Below are 22,968 nucleotides of genomic sequence, written 5' to 3'. Positions count from 1 at the left end.
CACAGATTTCAATGAATCTCCACTTCCATCTTGCCTGTAAGTGTTTAACTCCACTTTAAATATACTGGTAATGTTTCCAGATTAAATGCAAAACCAACTTCAAAAACAAACAGCAAAATGTTTGACAAAAAAATTACACATGGTTTTACATTATTTATTCTCAAATGTTACCCTCCAATGACATAAATTTTGCCCTTCACAACATAAGCAGAGTGACTGCAACGAGCTACTTGAAGAGGTGCAATAGTCTTCCATTTTCTTTGGCTGGGATAATAACATTCAACCTTGGATAGCCATTGGCCATTTGCTCCACGCCCCCCTAAAGCAATACCAATGAATGTTTGAAAAAAAATGTCTGTTTGACAAGAACGTCCTTTAATGTACCGACAGAAAGCACAAGCATTGTGAGCAATAGATTTCTGACTTGTAGTAATGCTATTAAAATTTGTTTAAAGCATTAAAAAGCTTTAAAATTTGTTTACATATTGCATAAATAAGTCCATTAAAGAAAACACATGCCAAAGCACAATATACATTGACGGCAAATCAAACTTTAGTTGACATGGACAGACTTGGGCCAACGCAAGCAGAGGTGATATACTGGAAATTACACACAACACAACGACTAATTTTACTTAAGTGACATAACAATATGAAAATTAGTTTTGTTAATTATGAAATAGTTACATGCCCAATCCTGTTGAATTAGCTGAATTCCACTGCACCAGTATTTGGGTTTTAATTGGTATTACTATAGCAACCACCCATCATCCACCTGTGCATAATCAACAGCTCCAATACATTTTCTTCTTTTAATTCAATATCACCAGTGTAAATACAATCCAACACCGTCTCCAGCCTTGTAGGTGGAATTGTGTCAATAGACACCTTTTCAGCATACTTCTCCTTCATCTGTGACATTTAACATGTATCTACTGCCAAACAGTACATTGTTGCGTTTAATGTGTGTTCTTGTATTGACTCCTTATATCCAACACCAATCAGGTAAACAATCTTATGTTACGATGGCTGAAACGTACGTAAGCAGTCCAAATGAAACCACAAGTAGAATGGAATACTGATGCAAGCCAATCGCCTGTAAAGCATGAACACAAGTCACAGGTGCCCGCTAGGCATGTCAGGGCGGACCAACAGGTTACAGAACTTTATAGTCCTTTATTGTTTTAGAGCCAGGGCGGTCGTTGTTTAAAGGTCTGTAATTAATATTGTAACACCTATGAGTTTACCTTTGTACCCGGTCACAAATATAAACAATGCCAATATATCAAGATTCATATTAATGTACACTGCGTTCGCTACAACATAGATATGTACGAAATTAGCAACATTTTACCTCAGTGGTTAACAATCACTCAAAATATTGTGACATGGAGCAACAATTCCATCATTTATCAAATCACACAAATATTTTTCTCTTTGAGAACAAAGTGTTCTGTTACAAAAAACCCTTTGGTCCTTTTCTGTCACTGACATTGAAAAATATTTCAAATCCACCTTGTTAACAGTTACCACAGACATGCTTACCGATTAAGATAGTCCATAATTTTCTGATTATGCAAACTTATTTCTTCTGGTGTTCGTCGCATCATATTTAAATAAAATTTGTCACAAACCTGGAAAGATTAAAACCAAAACAAATTTAAACTATTGGTAATATTTAGTCTTTTATCTGCTTCAATTGTGATATAAATAGATTTATCAGCAATCTTCAATAATGCAACCATTTCCGAAACATCTTTCATACAATAATTAATTTACAAAAAAAACAACCGTGTCCAGTTAATATTTCTTAACCTGGATTTGATCCTAACATAGAAAAAGTCTTTTTATTCCGTCCACTTTCGTTAAAATCTTCGCTCCTGAATGCCCTCCGAAGGCATTTGAAGTAAGGAGGGAAATAACCTATTTAATAAGGAAAGTATCTACTGTGGACCGGTTTCTAGGGACGCCGAAACGTTTGTTATTGCAGCGGACAAAGACTAGTTTTAACTGCAAGACATTCTTATCTTTTGTTTCAGCCAAGTCTTGTGGAGAAAAAAACGCATCAATCTTTAGTTTGTACAATTCTCGTTAGTTTTAAAATCGTATTTTATTTGTTGATCTCTTAAAAAATTCAAATATTATCAGGCATATAACACAGGCTGCAGTGGTGTGATAATGTCTGATGCAAGTAGTTCAGGAGAAACATTTTCAGAGGTTAGTATGTGTGAAGAATAGGCTACTAATATTTGTTTACTTCTATTTTGCTCTGTTTTAAGTCTGATGGCTCAACAAAGAAACGAGTGGAATGTTTTGACAGTAAACACCCAATACAAATTATTTCCACTCTGCATAAGTATGTATATTTATATATATATAACATAATATCTGTGTTTAAGAATTTGTTGGTTACTTTCAATGAAACAAAATTTATAAACAAATCAATGAAAAAGATTGCTACAGAGGAAGTTTTCATAAAAATATGCTGTCGATTTTAGGATCCAGAATGGTTTGAACTTGCATTGTGTAACAACTCACTATGAAAAAACACTTTTCTGTAGATTCTGCCGTACCACAAAAAACTATTGTGATGTTGTATTGGAAGCTGATGGACAAAAATTTGAAGCTCACAAATGTGTATTGGTTTCAGTTTCGGACTATTTTGATAAGCTTTTTAATGTTGAAGTAAGCAGATTGTAGATGAAGAAATTCCATATAACTGGTTCCCTGTGTCACAATTGTACACATGACAACAAAAATGTTTAATTTTTTACATTTGTACACATGAGTTGAATATTCATTTGCTGTTCTTCTGAAGATAGAGAAAAAAAATCTTATTTTAGTGATGTTTTGCCTTCCTTTTAGTGTGAGTTATTCACAGAAGGTTGTTGTTTAAAGTGTATGCTTCGCTTTTAAACTGTGATTAATTGTCAATTGTACAATGCAATTACCTTATATGCTGTTTTGTAGATGAAAGAAAAGTATGAGGGAACAATTATTATATCACAAGTTACAGCTGAAACGTTGAAGTTGGTGCTGGATTTTATTTATACAGGCGAAGTTAAAATACATGAAGACAATGTTTACCAATTGTTGGCTGCATCAGACTATTTTATGTTGCCAGGTTAGTGTTAAAAAAGGCTGTCTTCACTTTTCAGTGTGTACATGCAATTTGTTTTTTGAAATTGTTACTAGATTTAAAGGAGTTTTCCAGTATATTTCTTTTGAATGGGCAAATATGTGAAAACTCCATACAAATGTGGACAATGGGGAGAAAGTATGAAGCACAAAATTTGAAGGAAAAAAGTGGAAAATATATTTGTGACAATTTTGTGCAAATGAAGAATCAGCCTGATGTTCTTCAACTTACACTTGATGAGTTCAAATTGCTTGTGCTCTTAAAGGAAACAAGCGTAATGAGTTTTAAAACCTAACACTAAGGCTGATAAAATTTAAACAGTGACAATGTTTTAAAGAATAACAAAGAAGAAGATGCTTACATGTTAATTATGGCATGGGTGGAACATGACCAGGAAAACAGAAAACAGTTATTTCCTGGACTTTTTTCAATCTTGAGTTTGGAACACATTAGTGTACCATTTCTTTCAGGAGTTGTTTTAGACCAGGTATTAAACTGTATAGCTTTAAAAGAGCACATTATGTTTGATTGATATGACATTTTTAATGGACAGGACTATTTTGTATTGACTAATATTTTGTTTTGTATATTTTTTGTATTTGCAGAAGTTGGTTAGAAATGATGAAAACATTTTAATCCAAGTTGTGGATGTTTTGCGTCAGAAAAATCTTAATGATCACAAGAATCGAGCTGGTAAGTTGTATTGATTTTAAATTGGACAATAACACTTAAAATTGTGCAAAAACTTCATTATAGAAATGGAAATGTACATCCAACCCTCCACAAGTATAATTGTTGTCAGTTCTCAGGGTGCTTTGAGAAAGTTGGATGTGAGGAATAATTACCAGGAACTTGTTTCATCTGTAAGTTGATAAAGAATCTATGGCATTTCATATGCAATTCATCCGCACTTGTCCAACTTATATTACGGCAATTTATATACACATTTTGCCTGACACACCCAATAACATTACATATTTGTCCTATCACCCAAAATTGTCATTGAATTTATGACCTACAACTTTTCTTTAAGCAGGACTGAGATTTGTTTACTGCTAAAATCATATTTAAACTATAGGGACTAGCTTAATTTTTGTATGTTGGCAATTTTGAAATCTTTTCACATTGTTTTTTTGGTGTATAGACAGAGATTGGATGCTTTGCTGCAGCTGTCAGAATACAGAGATGGGTTTATTTGCTTGGTCAGGAGAATATTGATGGTTCAATATCAGGCAAAGTTGTAAGGTTAAACTTGGACTCACCTGATGATGGTTGGGAGGAATGCAATCCTTTTCCAAATTCATCTGGCAAACTTGTTGCAACTGTTGTGGATGATTGTAAGTTTGTGAATGATTATGATTATAAAATATCTTTGGATGTTCAAATTTGTTTGATTCAAGAATAATGGTAGGCTGTAATAAATAATTCTGTGAATAATATTAAACTGTGTTATATCAAATTGTAGTGTATATTGTTGTTGCAAGTTGCAACCAACTGTTCATTTATGATCATCGAACTACTCAATGGACCAACATTGAAAATCAATTTAAAAATGAAACTCACCTTATTGCTGTAGCAGGTCGTATATTTTAAACACCACACAATTACATTTAAATGTTTAAATTCACCATCTGTGACACAGGGGAAGTTATTGGGCTTCCTTCCTGTAATTGTTACAATGTTAAGAATGGAACATGGAAGAATCTAGCTACAGTTTTGGGGAATGTCAAAGGAGGGGTCGCAAAAAATGATTGTCTGTTTTTGTTTGCAAGTGAAGATGGTATTTAGTTTGCACAAATTTTTTGATTGTTTCACAACTGACTGCAATGGATATTGTTTAGTAACTTCGACACCAACTTCAAGTCAAAGTCAAACGCATTTTTTTATGAGCACTGCGGTCAAACCAATTACAAGTGGTTTTAGTTGTGGTTTTGCCTCACCTGCGTCTCAAAAATTTGGTTTATGGAGATACAACGTCGGGAGCAAACAAAGTCAATTAATTAAAGTGTTATCAAATGATATTTCATTCACAGCTGCTTGTTTTGTGAATGAAAAAATCGTTGCAGTTGAAAAAATGTGAGTTTTACACCTATTCATTCTTAAATACATTCATAATTTCTTCTGAAGTAATGGTAGAGATACGCTCAAGGAGTTCAATCTCACAAGTTGCAAGTGGAGGGTGATTACAGAGGAAAACAAGTTTGATTTTGCCCACATCCTTCCACTTAGTGATTAGGTCATGTAAGTAAAACATTTTTGATATTCACATAATTTTCGAGTTTGAAATTTTTTCCTCTAGGAAAAAAGTATAGGAAAAAAGTAACCTGGGACTTTTTTTAACCATTAAAAGCATAGGAGGAAAATGGAAGAGCAACGATTTAAAAAAGTCGATTTTACAAAAAAGGGATTATGTAGACTATATTTTGTAATTACTCAATACCTGTTCATGCATTTTGCATCATGTTATTCGATGTTTATGTAAGCCTAGTTAGTATGGTTGGATGCTGATATTTCAAGGATTTTAAATACATACTCAGGATGTTTTGATTGTGAATTGTTTGTTTTTTCATATTTTACGATTTTATTTGGATTTTATTAAATGAAACAGCAAATGTTTTGGACAAAGTAGCAAACCAGGAAAAAGTTGTATGGGTTAGAAACATCCATCCCGCTAAAGTGGAGCAGACTGCATAACTGTATTTATGTTCTAATAAGTTTTGCAGATTGGGTTGCCTTGTAACCACATTAATGTAATCCACTGTCACAGCATATGAACCCACAAATGTGCCTTGCTACACCTTACCACCCATAATTTTATTTTGCAATAAAATGAATTAATCTAAATGAAGTGCAATGGAAAATCAACTTGCAAAAACTTGTGAAACTATTCAGCACATATTAAGATACAGATCATGATAACATTCTTGTCATAAACACAACAATCAAAAAAATAACATTTTCAAATGCCAAGAACTGCAGCAGCCCAAACAGATTTTTCAGTTTCAAAGCAAATATCCCAACTGCCAGTCGCTTTGTCATAAACTTCCACAGATTTCAATGAATCTCCACTTTCATCTTGCCTGCAAGTGTTTAACTCCACTTTAAATATACTGGTAATGTTTTCAGATTAATTGCAAAAACAACTTCACAAAAAAAAACAGCAAAATAATTTAAAGAAAATTGACGCATGGTTCCACGTTATTTATTCACAAATGTTACCCTCCAACGACATAAATTTTGTCCTTCACAACACAAGCAGAGTGACTGCATCGAGCTACTTGAAGTAGTGCAATAGTCTTCCATTTTCTTTGGCTGGGATAATAACATTCAACCGTGGATAGCCATTGGCCATTTGCCCCACGCCCCCCTAAAGCAAAACCAAAGAATGTTTAAATAAAAAATGTCTGTTTGAACTACACTAGAACGTCCTTAAAATATACCGACAAAATGCACAAGTCTGTGAGTAATAGCTTTCTAACTTGAGGTTTAAAGTTGAAGTTTATTTAAAGCAATAAAAAGCTTTAAAATTTGTTTACCCATTGCATAAATAAGTCCATTTAAGACAACACATGCCAAAGCACTTCTTGCTTCCTGTAAAGGGCAAATTTCATGCCATTCGAAGCTTGTAATGTCACAGCATTCACATGAAGACAAGCGTTTGTTGCCATTGCTGCCTCCGATGCAATAGAGGTGGTCTGATACAATAAAAATATTTAATTAACGTTTTGCAATAAGGTGTTTGAATATTGCCAAGATAGGATCTTTCGTTTATCATTGATATAATAAATTTTTCTTTAAAGGTAAACATCCTGTTGCATCAGTTAGACCATAGGAATTTCAACGAATTAGATTATTCATTAATCTTTTTGGGGCTAAAAAGGTAAAAGCAAGACGGGACATTTTTGTTACTCTCAAAGAAAACAGCTCCATGAAATGATCTTTTATGTAACATTTTGTTCATCCGAGTCCATTTATTTTTTGTGACCTCATACATCTCACAACTTGATAGACATTTCTTGTCTCTCCACCCGCCGGTAACATAAATAAAAGCTGATAAAACAAAAAATGGTTTTCCACGCAGAAGTAAAATATTAAGCCATAAAGTTAATGTTTAACTTCCTGTTCAAATAATTGCAGTGATGAGAAATGGGCTTGTCTAAGCTTTAATCCTAAAACGTACAGTCATTGTATCCACTGGCACACATCTTTCTTTCATGTCTGCCATTGCCACCCAGTCTAATCCATTGACTAAGTCAAACATCTCACAACTTTTATGAGGATCTCCGTTTATGTAGCTGAGTGCTCCTCCCATTACATAAATAGAGTCACCACATTTAACTGCAGTTGCACCACTTCTGCTTGAAATCATTTTCTACAATGGAATAATGTATTCATTAATGCTTATTATTTGGTTTTGCAAATTAATCAGTGACAAAAAAAATTTGAAACAGCCTTACTGGTAGACGTGTCAAGTGCTTGGTTACAGTATTGTACATGACACAGTCCCTGTCTGAAGTTTCACCACCAATTATACACAATTTTCCCTCCATATCTAACCACAAAATGAAATAAAATCGTTGAACCAATTTATAGGTTATGGTAACCCACCTGAGGATTGTGGAATACTTGTTTTTATGAGGACTTCAACAAGCCTGTTAAGGCACAACACATTTTTCTTTACAAGACTCTGTAAATTATTTATTTGATAAAACGTTTTTGATATGTTAGAAACAATATTTCCTTACTGCAATGTTTCATTACTACTACGAAGAAACCAGAACATATTTGGCAGTGGGTTTAATACCAGGAATTTTAGGTTTTAATCATATTTTTTTCACAGGTTGAAGCATAAGCACAGTATAGTCTTTTCAAACTGTTTCCTTACTTGTTTGTCATTTCATTTTCTACCGTTAGATTTGCAAGTGCCCAGAATTCTATTTTACTCACTTGGCATGTCATGTCACAAAATAAAAGTTGTTGTGCCTGTCTTGTGTCCCTTCAAAATGCACTTGGTAGGAATAATGCATTAATATTTCATGCAGTAGAAAAGAAAATGACAAACGGATGCGATAGTTAGTATTTGACAATATGATTAAAACAAGAAATTCCTATATTTTATAATATTTCAATGGCATGATTGCCCCACTGCGCAGGTTGATAGAAATGAAATTGTTCATATAAATGAAAGACTGCAGTCATTCATAATCGAAGGATGTCTGACTTACAACTAACAATTACCACTAAGGAATGTGCTACCACTTACATGTGAATAATACTAAAAACAATGAAATGCAATGTACCTCCTTGGAAACTTGTTGAAGAAATTCTCGTGACATAGATGAGAGATCAAGTTGGGAGAAAAGATTCACAAACAAATCCTCTCGATGGGAAGGATTGAAATTGGCCCATCGAACCATTCCAGTAAAAACAACTTCCTCACAATTCTAAACAAAATTTAGTTTATTGTAAGCATTTTATTTTGCAGATTAATGATTTGGTTAAAGTTTGGATTGCCCCAAAGCAGTATTAACACTTTTGTTGAGTTTGCGCTACCATGCTTAGATACCATTGTTATTCATAGAGATTGTCTGTTAATTCAACTGTGAGTTTATGTTCAGTTGAATTTAAATGCGCAAATGTCTTGAGACAAAATACTCAGTAGCATTCTTATCCATTCCCTTTCATTTGCATTATTCATTAAGAAGTAATTAAACTTGAAATTATATCTTATCATCTTTTGCATTTAATACAAGTAATTGATCTAACACCATTTAAATCAATTTCATCGAAGGGTAAACCACATGAAGTGTAACTTTATAGCATAGTTTATGCTGTAATAGAAAAGTCCACCTTTCCCCTCTGTTTGATGATTGCAGACATATCAACCATACTGAGTTGCATGAAATCATCATGTTGTACAACTGTTGTAAAGTTATCAGCAATCATTTGGTTTGTTTTCTTTTCCACATCAGCAAGATTGTATCGAGTAGCATAAGCTCTTAGCTTCAAACAGTTGTTGATTGAAATGATGTCAAGAATAGCTCGACAACAAAATGACTTTAAATCTAAAAAAAAATTTAAAAACCTTTCTTCATATTGGCACTTGGTAAGAATAAAATTGTATATACAAATTGGAAGATTGATTAGTTCGAAACCAGAAGAAAGGACTGCCAAATTCTAGCCCCAAGGAGGAAATGACCGCACCAGTCAGACATGTGAAACAACATACATTGATGGCAAAACTTGCGTTGACATGAACATACTTGGGCCAATGCAAGCAGAGGCGAAATACTGGAAATTACACACAACACATCGATTAATTTTACTTAAGTGGCATAACAATATGAAAATTAGTTTTGTTAATTATGAAATAGTTACATGCCCAATCCTGTTGAATTAGCTGAATTCCACTGCACCAGTAGGTTTTAATTGGAATAAATACAGCACCCACCCACCATCAACCTGTGCATAATCAGCATCTTCCAACACTTCCAACACATTGTCTTCTGTTAATTCAATATCACCGGTGTAAATATAATCCAATACACTTTCCAGTCTTTTGGGTGGAATTATGTCAACTGACACTTTTTCAGCATACTTCTCCTTCATCTGCGATATTTAACATAGACTTACTGCCCAACAGTACATAGATATGTATGAAATTAGCAAAATTTTACCTCAGTGGTAAACAATCCTTCAAAATATTGTGACATGGAAGCAACAATTCCATCGTTTATTGGGAAGTTTTCTCCTTGAGAACAAAGTGTTCGGTTGCAAAAAACCTTTGGCCCTTTCCTGTCACTAATATTAAGAAGTGTTTTTAAACCCAACCAGTTGACTGTTTAGCACAGGCATGCTTACCAATTAAGATAGTCCATAATTTTCTGATTATGCGAACTGATTTCCTCCGGTGTTCGCTGCATCATGTATTTAAAATACACACAAACTGAAAAATTATCACAAACTAAATCTCTCTTGAAAATAAATAATTTTATCAATAACAATCAAGTAGGTTGTATAGTCAGTGGATTTACTTTTTTATTGTTGTGGATTTTCAGTACATGTTGCCTCATATGAGAAACTTTCTGAAATGCAACTAATTCGAGATAAGTTTCTTCAACAAAGGTTGTATGAAACAATAATATGAAATGGATAAAGTTTACGAACTCACACAGTGCACCCCAAAAATTTAAAGGTAAAAACACCTTGTGCTAAGGTCTAAGCTGTCTGTCACCTTTTTCCTTTTTAATATTATGGGCACTGTTTCACGTCTATTGTTCGTGTGCACAGTGACTTCGCAAGCAAATAAAAGTATTTTGATTTGACAATGATATTCTTTTTGCAGTTTAGTGCGTTTATCTTTACGCATTAGTGCGTTTATTATTTACCGAAATATATTGGAGGAACCTGAGACCATGTAAGAGGAACCAAAACTTTCCGTCATCGAAAGCTCTAGACTGCCCACTAACGGCATCAAAACAGGGGAATAACCATTAGCAAAAATAAAGTTTTACCAGTTACGTCATTACGAGATTATCACTACAACAAACTGGTATTTTTTGTAAGGATTTAGCGCAATTCTGTTAATAAATGAACAATTAACTGTTTTGTCTAGGATTTCATTTGTTGTACTACTTTTGCTAGTTTTTAAATTTCAAAAATTAATTGGACAGGGTAAACATGTTGACTGACCAATTCTTTTAATATTTTTTGCAGCTGTTGTATATACTTTCTTCTGGAATCTGTTGATTTTATGTTTAGTTATGTTTAATTTTGGCAGTGTGCAGTTATTAAAGTTGAAAAAATCTGCATGATGTGTTGTCTGTCAGATTTCTGCTACTTTTAGAATTTATTCAAGTGTTTTCAAAATGTCTTTTAACTTTCAATCCACCCTTTCAACAACCACAGCTGTACTGCCACAGTTTTATCATGAGCCACCAAGAAAGCGTTCGCAAAGCTTCAACAGCAACCATTCCCAAAAGTTAACCCTCAGTTTAAATGGGTATTTTTATTTGTTGAAAAAGTTTATCAAAATAAAATTTAGACAACTATAGCACCACAACTTATGCCATTATTCATTGCATGTGTTTATTAGATTTCGAAGTGCAACAAAAAACTGCTGTGATGTTGTGTTCGAAACTGATGATGGAAAAAAGTTTGAAGCTCACAAATGTGTTTTGGTTTCAATGTCTGATTATTTTGATAAGCTTCTTAATGTAGATGTAAGTGAATTAATAAGGGTACCCCAAACATAAAATAAAAATGTTGGAAAATATTTTGGTATTTTTTCCACAAAGATGAAGGAAAAATATGAGGACTCTATCAAAATAACTGAAGTATCATCAGAAACATTGAAGTTGGTTCTCAATTTTATTTACACAAGCAAAGTTGAGCTGGATGAGGATAATGTGTACCAAGTTTTGGCTGCAGCTGACTACTTTATGTTGCATGGTTAGTTCCAGAATTTTTTTTTCAGTATTAATTGTTTAAATCTTTTTCTCTTGATGGCCTTTATCATACCACATCAGAAATGCATCTTCTTCATTTTCTGTTTCGACCTATGAGTGGCCATCTGTATGCAGCTTACACAATTCATATTATAGGCTCCACTTTGCTTATCATATGATTATTGTGACATGAGGCCGGACAGCACTATTGGTTGAGCACTGCTTGGTCATAGTGTTTCCACCTTGTTTTCTCCTTAAGGTTGCACCTAATGTGGTGCCTAACGGATGAAGGTGATTTCCACCACAAAGTGGAAGTCTTTGCTTGGCCGTTTGGTCAGCAAAGTAATCTGATAGTCACATTAGCTGCACTGATGAGACCTTATAGGTCATCTGCATGCAGCTTACACAACTATCTTATTTTGTTTCAATTTACTCAAATGTTTCAGGTTTAAAAGAGTTTTGTGGTGAGTTTTTGTTGAATGTACAAGATTATAAAAACTCTGTAAAAATTTGGACAATGAGTAGAAAATACAACGCCAAAGAATTAAAAGAAAAAAGTGAGAAATTTATTACGAACAATTTTTTGGAAATGAGAAAAGAGGAAGATGTTCTTAACCTTCAGCTACAAGAGTTTAAACTGCTTGTTGGGTTAAAAAACAAAAACGTAAGCATACCAATTTATGTGTTCTCAAAGTTTGCGGAAGTATTTTTTTTTTTGGTTATATGTTAACAAAAAATAGCCAAAGAAAAGCAGACAACAATTTGACGCTGATAATTTTGCAGTTTTACGAGGTATTTTTGATGGATAGGTGCAAATACTTGCAAACTTTGGCCAGAACGAAACAATTTGTTTGGAGCTTATTTTTACATCATGTGATGTGTTATAGATTAACAAAGAAGAAGATGCTTACATGTTGATCAAGGCTTGGGTTGAACACAATCAGAAAAGCAGAAAAAGGTTTATTCCAAAGCTTTTTTTATTGTTGGACTTGGACAACATGTCAAAGCTTTATCTTTCAAAATGTGTGAAAAATAAGGTAAAATTATGTTTGAATATTTTGTCCAACGAAACACACTTACCTAAGGCTAGGCCCACGAACTGAGTTTGCACTGGCAAAATATTATTATTTCACACAAAAAAAGGATGTTTTGTGTTGTATGTTTATTTTGGTTTGCTGTATTGCTAGGATGTTCTGCTTGATTGTGAGGAAGTTGTGAGAAAAATTGCAGACAGAATTTCTGATTCTGTTGCAGTCGAGGACATGGAAAAATTTAGTAGGTATTTTTAAAAAGAAACTATATGATTGTGACGTGACATATTGAAATAGTTGTAATTTATTTTCAACCCCTTTAATCTTTTTTTTTTAATTTTAAATACTTTTGTCAATATATTTGTAAATCTCAATATTATGAATGTTACAGACTCCACAACAAGTATTCTGGCAATGAAGTCAAATGGTGTTTTGAGGAAGTACAACATCAGGCAAAAATTTCAACAAAACATTTCACATGTAAGTTTTATATATTATGTTATAGTTATTGACGTTAATCAAGTTGTATTTTTGTTTTATTTTATTTGCTAATTAATAAATAGTTATGTAATTAATATCCTGGTGATATATAGGAGTCTGCATGTTATATATTTTACCTACGTAAGTATTTGATTCCAAAAAAAACTGATGTAAAAATGCAGAAAACATACAAAAAAATCACCACAGCTGTGAAAGTCCGAAGGTGCATTTATCTGATTGAATGCCAAAGTAGTGCTGGTGGGGTAACTGGAAGACAAAGGGTATTTGGAAGTAGCAGCAAACATAATGTTGTCAAATTGGATTTAAACCGACCTGAAACTGGCTGGAAACCTGAACAACAGCTTGCATGTAATGCCTCACAATATCAATGTGCTACCGGAAACGACTGTAAGAGCTTCTAATGTTTTACCCTCTCACAATAAAATGCATGGTTTAAAATGTGAACAACTTTCATGTAATATGTGTTTGGTGCAAATAAAATTTCTAGGTTGCTTAAAGTTCCCATCCTCATAAATTCCCATCATAAAACCTAAGTGACATGTTTTATATTTTAAATCAGCACAAATATTTGTGGTTTCTGGTTCTGGAACTCTTTTGCACACATTTGATGAATCAAGTAAAACATGGAACAAGCAAACTTTGGAGTATATAGGGCGAATCAATTGTCTTGCTGCAAATTCAGGTGACCACAGTGAAATGATAATGTTGAGTTTACAGTGAGGAATTTATATGTAAAGGTTTGTGGTTCTTTCCCTCTTGGCATTATCATGAATCAACATTACAACAAATACCAAAACAAGTGGACAATGTGAAAAAAGCTTTGTCACAGAATGGGGATTTATACTTATTTGCAGATGAAGATGGTTTGTTCAACAAACTTCAAACCTTCAAATCTTAAAAGCAATTAAACTTTCCCAAAAACAATGTTTTGGATAGGTGAAGGTATAAAGCTACATCTTTGGATGTATAATACACGAAACAAGAAAGCTGAGAAGTTGAGTGAAATGCGAGGAATACGTTCTGTGAAAGATGCTTGTTTTGTGAATGGAAACATTGTAGCTGTAATGCAAAGGTACACAACAACAAAAAGCTCTTCAAATAAATGTTAACTTGTTTTGGAAATTTTCTTACCTAATTCTCTTTTGTGAACCACATGATAATATACAACTGACCACTTTGCTCTAGATTTGTGTAATTGCTATTGTTATATTTTTACAGTATTTTTGAAGGATGGTTGTTAAAGGAGTTCAACATGGTACGCAAAACATGGAGTATCATCACCAGTATTGAAAATGGGGATTTCGAACACATTTTTTCTATGGACTGAATGATCAAGAAGCCGCACAGTTTCCTTCTACACATGTGTAACTTTTGACTTAATTAAAATCATGTTTTATTGCAGCCGAGGTAAAAATATGTATTGAATGTTTCGATTTATACAAAAAAATATTGAATGACATTTATGTGTGGGCTATTATAGCCATAAAAAAATATGTACCATTGATTTGCAGGATTTTTTTGTTGCGTCATATCTTGTTGAATGTCAAAAACTTATCAATGAGATTACAAATTTTATGTTTTTAATTAAGACATATTTTCAAAACTGAACTAGAGAAATAATTACTTTGATTATGTACATGTGGTTATATCTCTTATCAAACTGCACTAGGAATCCCGGTAACTACGATGAGACAACACAGAAACCAAGCAAATTAACCAGTTAAGCTACCGATATCTCTACCACCTGCTAATTATTGAGACTTTGATAAATTTTACAGCCCTAGTGCCAAAATGTTGTTTGTATCACGCTTTTTATTGCAAATGTTGTATATGCAGTGAACCCTGAAAATAAAATTATGTCAATCGTGCATATTTTTTGAGATATTTTAATTTCATTGTTGAAGGTTGGTTCTCAAATATCCACCAACGACATCAAAATATGGGAGTAATCTGTTTAAAATGTAGAGTATATTTGGTGGAATTGTTGTTAGGGATGCCTAAACGTTTGAAATTTTTTGATAATATCCTTAAGAAACTTATTGCTGCCAGTCTAGGAAATTGCATTTAAGCCATAATATTTTTTATAAGGCATCACATCAATATTTTTGTTAAAGTAACTTTCGACTCGTATATACACGAAGTAAATTTTACGGTCCAATGAGCAGGGACTGGTGGACCGTTGCAACGGCAAATTTCAAGGTGTTTTGGGAAGGGTTTGATAATCAGAGAATTTTTTTGCCGAAAGTTTAACGATAGAACTCCCCCAAACGGTATTTTATACAAAGCACACTTCTTACCTACGTCGGTAAAACAAAATTGATTTGACATTTTGACGGCTAGGACAAATGTTTTGAGTCATTCACGTTTTAATCAAACGTTAAATTCTGGTTGTTGAATATTTTGGATCGTTAATACTCGGGCGGGAACGCGTCGAGTCCTGGTTTGTCGACAACGGTGATCAAAGGAGCGCAGAGCAGAACATGGCTGACTTGTCGCTATGCAGTTTTCACTCTTACGAAAGTTGATTTTTTTGGACCGTTTACAGCAAAGGTGCATTGTATGACACTGCCTCTATATGTGCTCAAATGACACAATTCTCAACGCCATGCGACGCTTCACCGCTTGTCGAGATCCTGTTTCTCGCATGTATTCCAAAAACGGAACGGATTTTGTTGATGCTGAACGCGTCATTTGAGAATCAAATGAGGATTGGAATTAAAACAGATCAATAGTTTTCTACAAGCAATTTCCGCTTCAAGCCGTATCAAGGCAGCTCGAAAACCGAAGAATTTTGCCGATACTTCAAAAAAGGCCTTTGGTTATTCATAACCTGTTGTTGGAGTTTGAAGACATGGTGAATTCGCGGCCACTGACCGACGTTCCGATGGAAGCTGAAGAGGACCTGCCCCTAACTCCGAATCATTTGCTTAAGATCAATCCGAGCGTTGGGCTGCCACCTACCGTGACAGCGCCAACCAACTGTTATGTTCGCCGCCGTTATCGTGTTCTTGCATTGCTGGGTGCTATAGTACCCACGTTGTATCGTGTATGTGGCACGATAAAATATACATTTGTGAAGACAACATCGTCATTTAAGATGGACCAATCCACCCAACTCGGGTCAAACAATTTTGGGTCGAATTTGAAGAATTGTTACATGACAAGCACGGAATAACCAGAAACGAGGGAGATGTTGAACAGACGAACGGAGCTGAACCCGATGCATGAGGACACACTCATCGCTCGAATCTATTGCTTGTAAAATAATGAACTTGTACTTGCTGTGAACTGTTGTCATGACCACTTTGTTGTAAATGCGTAACAATGTACGTCACACCTATTGTTTTGAAATCTGAGCGACACGCTCGAATTGTAGTTGTGCTTCGACATGTATGCTGTGTTTTAAACTGGAGATCTGGACGATGGTTTGTGTTGGATTTATTTCTTTGGACACATATGGTGCTACTTTAGGTAAACTGCCTATTTTAGCTATGACTAAGACGTAGACAACAATATCTTCGTGTGTTAGCGGTGTTAACGTTGTCCCTTTTTCTTTGTTTGAAAGTTGTTGTGTGGTTTACGTTTGGAATGCGTTACCTTGATGAAGTCTTGCTGTGTGGCAGACAAAACGGCGCAAGAATACAATACGTTAAATTTATGCACTCTGTTTTGAATAGAATCTTTTGGGGTTTAGGCTTGCCCGAATCACTGTTCGGCTTTCGTTTTGTCGTTTAGTTTTTATGAACATTTTCGTCAGTTGTTTTTGGACTAAATATACCGTGTAAGTAACTGACGTCACACGAAGAAATATTCACTCTCTATCATATAATTTGACGTCTCTTAGTTTAAGATGTTCGCATGTAGGTAATACAATTCTACGCATAACTACAAATGTTACTTTGAGGAACTAACACTATATGTTTACACGCGAACCTGGTGTGTAAATGGCACTTGCTTATGCGTGAATTAACCAAGATTTACAATAATACGATAAATAACTATTTAATAACATGTTTTATTTAACATTTCCGCGGTTTATCAGAGGCCAAGGTTTGATTTTAATTGATAGCGGTAATGTGTAAGGTTGTTTGATCAACGAGATTTCAGTGGTAATCGTTTGTGCAAGATTTCATGGTCGAAATGTGCTAATGGCGTGCGCATAACATAGGAAAATATAGAGGGCGTATGGTTTTTGTTCTCCAAATTTGTTTCGTGTAAAAGTTTAATATTATTTGTTGCAATGGACGCTTAAGAATATTCGTCGTCAAGGATTCCAACGACACACGTTGTTGCTTAGAGTTATGATATAGTATACTGTAACATACACAGAGAAACCAGTACTTATATTGCGTAATGTTTCGTCTGCAGCTTTGCATAAGCATTTGCAAGCCCGTTACCAGATTTATTGGATATTTCGCAACTTCCAACCGAAGTGGAAACACAACCTCAAAATGTGACCCAAATGATTTATCCATCGAATATTCTCGAGGAAAGGGATTCATTCAACATCCTGTTTACCACATGAAATGTTCTCCTATGCTTACCTTTGTTCTTGTATTAAATTAACCCAAGTGATCTATAACGGCACGTGACTAAACCAACCAATAAGCTCCCGATAGTCGAAGTATAGACAGTGATGTGCGTCTGTTAATTGAGTTCTTTGCATTCGGCCTCGACTCTACTCTATTCGAAATCGTCGTTCTATCTTTAATCTTCTATTCGGTGACAAGACACTGCTATCATCACTGAGACTCTACAAGATATTCAGCCGCTTGGGATTTATTCCCACAGTCTGATAATAAACTGTTTATTCGAATTCAACCGTTTGCTGGTGAGGAAGGTAAAACCTTACAATACATATCATATTCATATTCGAACCTTAATATGAATTTATGTGTTTTATGACGTTGGAAAGTTCAGCCTTTGATCTATTACGTGTAAAAATCAAGTCGCTGTCCCGTAAGATGGATGAGTTATCCGCACCCAAAGTTTAGTTAACTGGCGTTTTTTTTGTTAACTTACTTCCCTCTGGTGCAACAACCTACCCATTTTGCACTCTGTGTATAATTTCTACCCTGCGGTGTAATTGCATTCGCAGAATTCTTGATGACAAACAAATTCCTGCTTTCACTCTACTTTAGGATCATCCTATTACTTTGTGCTATTCGAAAATACAACATCTAGTAACGACACGTGTTGCAATCTTCACTCTCCAATACCCCTGTTGCGTCAAAGGCATCAAAATAGGGGAATAACCTGTATCAAAAGTAAAGTATCTGCTGTGGAACTGTTGCTAGGTACGCCTTTTTCAAGACTTTTTCAAGAAGTTGACTGACATTGCCCTTTACTCATCCCATTTCGGGCTGGTGTTATAGCAGTATTACGTTATCTACCGTTTAAAACTATAGAGCATTTAATTTTCCAGCTCAGTTTTAGGGTCAATCAGTCTATTGCATATTCAATTACATGTTTTGCGACAACACACTGCTATGATTACTGAGACAAAACATGTTATTCGCTGGCATGGGGTTTGTTCCAACAAGGTTAATAATAAACTTTGAAGTGTTTGTCAGTAATACAAGCATTTTTAGTCTGATGTAAATATAAAGTGCAGTTTCGTGTCACAAGAATGATAATAATATCTAACTGTTGACTTTTGCAATTTAGTATGTAGTGGTGTAAAAATGTGTGACATAAACTATAGTTCTGAAGAGGATGAAGAACACCTTATACCTTCCCAAAACTTCAACAGTCACCATTCTAAAAAAGTAGCCCTGAGTTTAAATAGGTATTTTTCTGTTTCGAATCGGGTTTAAAAGCTCGGTCCAAACCCATGTTTGAAATATACATGCTTTTTTCAGGTTTCGAAGCACTACCAAAAACTGCTGTGATGTTGTGTTGGAAGCTGATGATGGAAAAACGTTTGAAGCTCACAAATGTGTTTTGGTTTCACTGTCAGATTACTTTGACAAACTTCTTAACACTGAAGTAGGTGAAACGATCTAAGTATAACTAATCTAAAACCATGGGCAATTTTTTCTTCTTTTCTTTTTGGAAAGATGAAAGAAAAATATGAAGACACAATCAAAGTAACTGAAGTATCATCAGAAACATTGGAGTTGGTCCTCAGTTTTGTTTACACAAGTGAAATTAAGTTAGATGAGAACAACATTTACCAAGTTTTGGCAGCTGCAGACTATTTCATGTTGGAAGGTTTGTTATTTGTTTAAAACTTTTTACTTTTAAGCCATTAAGATTTTATTACCTTTACTACATGGCATATGTCAACTTAAACAAATATTCTCATGTAATTGTTCCAGGTTTAAAATACTTTTGCTGTAAGTTTTTGTCGCATGAACAAAATTATGAAAACTCTGTGAAAATTTGGACAATGAGCAAAAAATACAATGCCAATGTATTGGAAAAAAAAAGTGGAAAATTTATTTCAGACAATTTTTTGGAAATTATGAAACAACAAGACCTTCTTGAACTTCAGCTTCAAGAGTTTAAACTGCTTATTGGTTTGAAAGAAAAAAATGTATGATTCTTAGCTTTGTTTTATTTAAGTTAAGCTTGATCAATTTGCACACAGATTGACAAAGAAGAAGATGCTTACATGTTGATAAAGGCTTGGGTTGAACACAATGAGAAAAGCAGAAAAAAGTTTGTTCCAGAGCTTTTTTTAATGTTGGACTTAGAAAACGTCCAAGCTTTATCTTGCAAGATGTGTGAAAAATAAGGTTTAACCAAGTAGTTGCAACCAAACTCATGCTTGGACCAGTCTTACAAAAATTTATTTAAATATTTGATTTTGTTGCCTTTATAGGATATTCTATTTGAGTATGGGGAAGTTGTAAGAAAAGTTGCAGACAGAATTTCTGATGCTGTTGCAAAAGAAGACATCGAGAAGTTTGGTAGGTTTTGTGATAAAAATAATGGGTTGAGAAGCAAAATAATGTACAAGATTTACATTAATTCCTCTGACGATTTTGTTATATGTAAATATCAGATTGTGTTTTTACAAACATAACAGGTTCCACCACAACTATACTGGTAATGAAGTCAAATGGTGTTTTAGAAAAGTATAACATCAGACACAAGTTTCAACAAAAGTTATCTCAAGTAAGTTAATAGATATTCAAATAACTTTTGCAAAAAACGGAAAATTACAAATGATTATTACATGTATTTTTCTAAATGTAGACAACTTTTCGCAAGATTAAGTGTGTTGTGAAAGTCAGAAGATGTATTTATGTTATGGAGAGTCAAAAAAATGGAATATTTAATACATCACAAAATGTTGTAAAATTAGATTTAAACCAACCACATTCTGGTTGGAAAAGTCAACAACCAATTACATTTGACAACGATCAATATGATCATGAACAACTTGCTACTGGAAATAACTGTAAGTGGTTTTAAACATGGCAAAGTTGTTTGATCTCAACAAATGGTATTCCTAATGCATAGAAGTTTTCAATTTGTTTCGGTGAAAAACACATAAAAAATTTTTTAAAAACTTTCAAAGGCATTTTTGTGGTTTATGTGTTCAACCTTTGGATTTTGAAACAAATATAGACCACTACTTGAATATTCTAAAATGCTACACATAACATAATAAACTACATGATATTTCTGTTCAGCAAATATATTTGTGGCAAATGTTTCTCATTTTGATACTTCCTTATATACATTTGATGAATCAAATAAAGCATGGAGCAACAAAACTACTGGGCAAATAGGACAAACCACTTGCATTGCTGCCACTTCAGGTGACAGAAGTGTTAAAATTGAAGTGCCACCTTTAACCCTCAAGATGATTTTTTATGAAGGTGTTTGGTTCTTTCCCTCATGGCATTATTATGAATCAACATTACAACAAATACCAAAACAAGTGGACAATGTAAAAAAAGCTTTAGAACAGGATGGGGATTTGTACTTGTTTGCTGATGGTTTGTTTAACAATTGATCTGCAATTAAACTTTCTTATAAAATGTTTTAAATAGATGGAGGTAAGAAGTTCAGTCTTTGGATGTATAATACCCGAAACAAGAAAGCTGAGAAGTTGAGTGAAATGCTAGGAATACGTTCTGTGAAAGATGCTTGTTTTGTGAATGGAAACATTGTAGCTGTAATGCAAAGGTACACCATCACAAAAAGCTCTTCATATAGACGTTAACTTGTTTTGGAAATTTTCTTACTTAATTCTTTTTTTGTAAACAGTGTTTTTGAAGGGTGGTTGTTAAAGGAGTTCAGCATGGCACGGAAAACATGGAGCATTATAACCAGTATTGAAAATGAAGGGGATTTCAAACACATTTTTTCTATGGACTGAATCACCAAGAAGCTACACTGTTTCCTTCTACACATGTAACTTTTAACTTGATTAAAATCATGTTTTATGGCAGCCAAGGCAGATTTAAAAAAATGTATTGAATGTTTTGATTTATGCAAAAAAATTATTAGGTGGCATTTATGTGTAGGCTATTGTAACCATAAAAAATAATGTACTTTTGATTTGTACCCTTTTTGTTGTATCATATGTTGTTGAATGTCAAAAAATTATGTGTGAGATTATAAATTTTATGTTTTTAATTGGAACTCATTTTCTGAATTTCCAAAACTGAACTAGAGAAATCATTACTTTGATTATGTACATGTGGTTTTATCTCTTATCAAACTTCAGTAGGAGTCCCCGTAACTACGATAAGACAACACAAAAACCAAGCAAATTGACCAGTTAAGCTACCATTATCTCTAATTACCTTAGTGCCAAAATGTTGATTGTATCACGCTTTTTATTGCAGATATTGTATGTAGTGAACTCTCTGAAAATAAATCTATTTTAATCATGCGCATTTTCTGAGTTATTTTTGTTTCATTCTTGAAGGTTGGTTCTCAAATATGCACCAACGGCTTACAAATATGGGAGATCATGTTTAAAGAGTATGTTTGGTGGGATTTTTGCATGGGACGCCAATACGTTTGAATTGTTTTTAAATAATAACCACAAGAGAGGTTATTGCTGCCAGTCTAGGAAATTGCATTCAAGCTATAATGTTTTCTTGTATGACATCACATCAACATTTGTATTTAGTATTTTCGACTGCGGAAAATACCCTACTCGATCAAAGATACAAGGGGTAAATTTGAATGGGCAGGGACCAGTGGACTGTTGCAATGGCGAATTTCAGGGTGTTTCGGACTAGGTTTGATAATTAGAGAAAATTTTGCTGAAAATTTCAAGATTGAATCCCCCCAAACGGTATTTTATACAAGGCCCACTCCATGCCTGCGTCGGTAAAAAACATAAATGTAAATTAATTTGACATTTTGACGGCTATTTTGTTTGGACAAATGTTTTGTTTCGTGACAGTTCGTTTTAAATAGCAGGATTTAGCCCGAAATAAAAGTTGTGGATGTTTTGCGTTGGAAAAATGTTAATGATCACAAGAATTGTGGTGGTAAGTTGTGTCGTTTATAAATTTTATGCAAGATTAGAATAGAAAAGGAAACTTTGTGCAATTGTTTTCTTTTGTTCGTGCCGAGCGCGTCATTAGAGAATTTGGAATTAAGGGCAGATTAATAGTTTTCTTTAGCCATTTCCGCTTCAAGCCGAAGAATTTTGCCGATACTCCCAAAAAGGCCTTTGGTTATTCATAACCTGTTGTTGGAGGTTAAAACATGGTGAATTCGCGGCCACTAACCGACGTTCCACTGAAAGCTGAAGAGGACTTGCCCCTCACCCCGAATCATTTGCTGAAGATCAATCCGAGCGTTGGACTGCCACCTACCGTGACAGCGCCAACCGACTGCTACATTCGCCGCCGTTATAGGGCGGTACAATTTC

At 34.1% G+C, this 22,968-nt stretch overlaps 5 protein-coding genes and 1 long non-coding RNA gene across 11 annotated transcripts; 4 read left to right on the top strand and 2 right to left on the bottom strand.

The window, feature by feature from the left end:
- Positions 1-38: 38 nt before the first annotated feature.
- Positions 39-1,645, bottom strand: LOC145905627 (uncharacterized). Of its 2 annotated transcripts, none has more exons than XR_014402764.1 (3): positions 1,546-1,645; positions 776-1,096; positions 39-319 (listed from the first exon to the last, which is right to left on the bottom strand). It is a non-coding gene; the product is annotated as an uncharacterized LOC145905627 (long non-coding RNA). The 2 variants fall into 2 exon arrangements; XR_014402765.1 differs by lacking the exon at positions 1,546-1,645 and adding an exon at positions 1,355-1,482.
- A 343-nt stretch (positions 1,646-1,988) lies between these two features.
- Positions 1,989-5,680, top strand: LOC145905373 (kelch-like protein 26). Of its 2 annotated transcripts, none has more exons than XM_082992569.1 (14): positions 1,989-2,217; positions 2,280-2,356; positions 2,562-2,685; positions 2,971-3,124; positions 3,196-3,413; positions 3,477-3,626; positions 3,745-3,832; positions 3,896-4,002; positions 4,284-4,476; positions 4,605-4,718; positions 4,782-4,919; positions 4,981-5,215; positions 5,276-5,380; positions 5,439-5,680. In XM_082992569.1, exons 1-13 carry the CDS (start codon positions 2,179-2,181, stop codon positions 5,373-5,375), a joined length of 1,737 nt encoding a protein of 578 aa, XP_082848695.1. In that variant the 5' UTR covers positions 1,989-2,178; the 3' UTR covers positions 5,376-5,380; positions 5,439-5,680. The 2 variants fall into 2 exon arrangements, with proteins under 2 accessions (XP_082848695.1, XP_082848686.1); XM_082992560.1 differs by having other exon boundaries at positions 5,267-5,380.
- Positions 5,681-5,851: 171 nt separating this feature from the next.
- LOC145917779 (kelch-like protein 2) lies at positions 5,852-10,197 on the bottom strand. Its single transcript, XM_083003059.1, has 12 exons — positions 10,001-10,197; positions 9,817-9,940; positions 9,595-9,748; positions 8,990-9,204; positions 8,440-8,583; positions 7,748-7,826; positions 7,597-7,691; positions 7,316-7,511; positions 7,049-7,246; positions 6,676-6,834; positions 6,359-6,506; positions 5,852-6,219 (listed from the first exon to the last, which is right to left on the bottom strand). The coding sequence occupies exons 1-12, from the start codon at positions 10,063-10,065 to the stop codon at positions 6,099-6,101; spliced, it is 1,698 nt and encodes a 565-aa protein (XP_082859185.1). The 5' UTR covers positions 10,066-10,197; the 3' UTR covers positions 5,852-6,098.
- A 707-nt stretch (positions 10,198-10,904) lies between these two features.
- On the top strand, positions 10,905-21,879 carry LOC145905431 (uncharacterized). Of its 4 annotated transcripts, none has more exons than XR_014402739.1 (13): positions 10,905-11,141; positions 11,235-11,361; positions 11,437-11,590; positions 12,033-12,250; positions 12,474-12,623; positions 12,774-12,861; positions 13,009-13,097; positions 13,280-13,505; positions 13,678-13,800; positions 13,856-13,981; positions 14,055-14,190; positions 14,348-14,525; positions 21,532-21,879. XR_014402739.1 is itself a non-coding variant. In XM_082992646.1 (12 exons), exons 1-12 carry the CDS (start codon positions 11,008-11,010, stop codon positions 14,406-14,408), a joined length of 1,632 nt encoding a protein of 543 aa, XP_082848772.1. In that variant the 5' UTR covers positions 10,905-11,007; the 3' UTR covers positions 14,409-14,980. The 4 variants fall into 4 exon arrangements, 2 of the variants coding, with proteins under 2 accessions (XP_082848772.1, XP_082848760.1); XR_014402738.1 differs by having other exon boundaries at positions 10,906-11,141; positions 14,337-14,525; XM_082992646.1 differs by lacking the exon at positions 21,532-21,879 and having other exon boundaries at positions 14,348-14,980.
- LOC145905541 (kelch-like protein 12) lies at positions 18,791-19,857 on the top strand. The gene is made up of 5 exons (XM_082992776.1): positions 18,791-18,906; positions 18,980-19,106; positions 19,178-19,331; positions 19,439-19,656; positions 19,711-19,857. Exons 1-5 carry the CDS (start codon positions 18,803-18,805, stop codon positions 19,855-19,857), a joined length of 750 nt encoding a protein of 249 aa, XP_082848902.1. The 5' UTR covers positions 18,791-18,802.
- Positions 19,892-21,536, top strand: LOC145905532 (uncharacterized). The gene is made up of 7 exons (XM_082992765.1): positions 19,892-20,032; positions 20,152-20,240; positions 20,322-20,526; positions 20,762-20,890; positions 20,951-21,070; positions 21,125-21,260; positions 21,342-21,536. The coding sequence occupies exons 2-7, from the start codon at positions 20,175-20,177 to the stop codon at positions 21,451-21,453; spliced, it is 768 nt and encodes a 255-aa protein (XP_082848891.1). The 5' UTR covers positions 19,892-20,032; positions 20,152-20,174; the 3' UTR covers positions 21,454-21,536.
- Positions 21,880-22,968: the final 1,089 nt, after the last annotated feature.

This window comes from Ascidia mentula, chromosome 1 (assembly GCF_947561715.1).
Source record: "Ascidia mentula chromosome 1, kaAscMent1.1, whole genome shotgun sequence".
NCBI lineage: Eukaryota > Metazoa > Chordata > Ascidiacea > Phlebobranchia > Ascidiidae > Ascidia > Ascidia mentula.
Note: the sequence above shows the minus strand (reverse complement) of the source record. Positions and strands in the feature narration are given on the sequence as shown.

What these genes read in the sequence shown, in the direction of transcription:
- LOC145905431 (XM_082992634.1), top strand. Translation starts at nt 11,008, where the DNA reads ATGTCTTTTAACTTTCAATCCACCCTTTCAACAACCACAGCTGTACTG. An exon ending in TTAACCCTCAGTTTAAATGG is followed by an intron (nt 11,142 to 11,234) that starts GTATTTTTATTT and finishes TGTGTTTATTAG; the next exon opens with ATTTCGAAGTGCAACAAAAA. An exon ending in CAAAATGTGTGAAAAATAAG is followed by an intron (nt 12,624 to 12,773) that starts GTAAAATTATGT and finishes CTGTATTGCTAG; the next exon opens with GATGTTCTGCTTGATTGTGA.
- LOC145905532 (XM_082992765.1), top strand. Translation starts at nt 20,175, where the DNA reads ATGAAGTCAAATGGTGTTTTAGAAAAGTATAACATCAGACACAAGTTT. An exon ending in ACTTGCTACTGGAAATAACT is followed by an intron (nt 20,527 to 20,761) that starts GTAAGTGGTTTT and finishes ATTTCTGTTCAG; the next exon opens with CAAATATATTTGTGGCAAAT. An exon ending in TTGCATTGCTGCCACTTCAG is followed by an intron (nt 20,891 to 20,950) that starts GTGACAGAAGTG and finishes TTTTTTATGAAG; the next exon opens with GTGTTTGGTTCTTTCCCTCA.
- LOC145917779 (XM_083003059.1), bottom strand. Translation starts at nt 10,065, where the DNA reads ATGATGCAGCGAACACCGGAGGAAATCAGTTCGCATAATCAGAAAATT. An exon ending in AAGTATTCCACAATCCTCAG is followed by an intron (nt 7,692 to 7,747) that starts GTGGGTTACCAT and finishes TTTTGTGGTTAG; the next exon opens with ATATGGAGGGAAAATTGTGT. An exon ending in AAAATTTATGTCGTTGGAGG is followed by an intron (nt 6,220 to 6,358) that starts GTAACATTTGTG and finishes AAACACTTGCAG; the next exon opens with GCAAGATGAAAGTGGAGATT.
- LOC145905373 (XM_082992560.1), top strand. Translation starts at nt 2,179, where the DNA reads ATGTCTGATGCAAGTAGTTCAGGAGAAACATTTTCAGAG. An exon ending in TGCTCTTAAAGGAAACAAGC is followed by an intron (nt 3,414 to 3,476) that starts GTAATGAGTTTT and finishes AATGTTTTAAAG; the next exon opens with AATAACAAAGAAGAAGATGC. An exon ending in TCACCTTATTGCTGTAGCAG is followed by an intron (nt 4,719 to 4,781) that starts GTCGTATATTTT and finishes TCTGTGACACAG; the next exon opens with GGGAAGTTATTGGGCTTCCT.
- LOC145905541 (XM_082992776.1), top strand. Translation starts at nt 18,803, where the DNA reads ATGTGTGACATAAACTATAGTTCTGAAGAGGATGAAGAACACCTTATA. An exon ending in ACAAACTTCTTAACACTGAA is followed by an intron (nt 19,107 to 19,177) that starts GTAGGTGAAACG and finishes CTTTTTGGAAAG; the next exon opens with ATGAAAGAAAAATATGAAGA. An exon ending in AGACTATTTCATGTTGGAAG is followed by an intron (nt 19,332 to 19,438) that starts GTTTGTTATTTG and finishes TAATTGTTCCAG; the next exon opens with GTTTAAAATACTTTTGCTGT.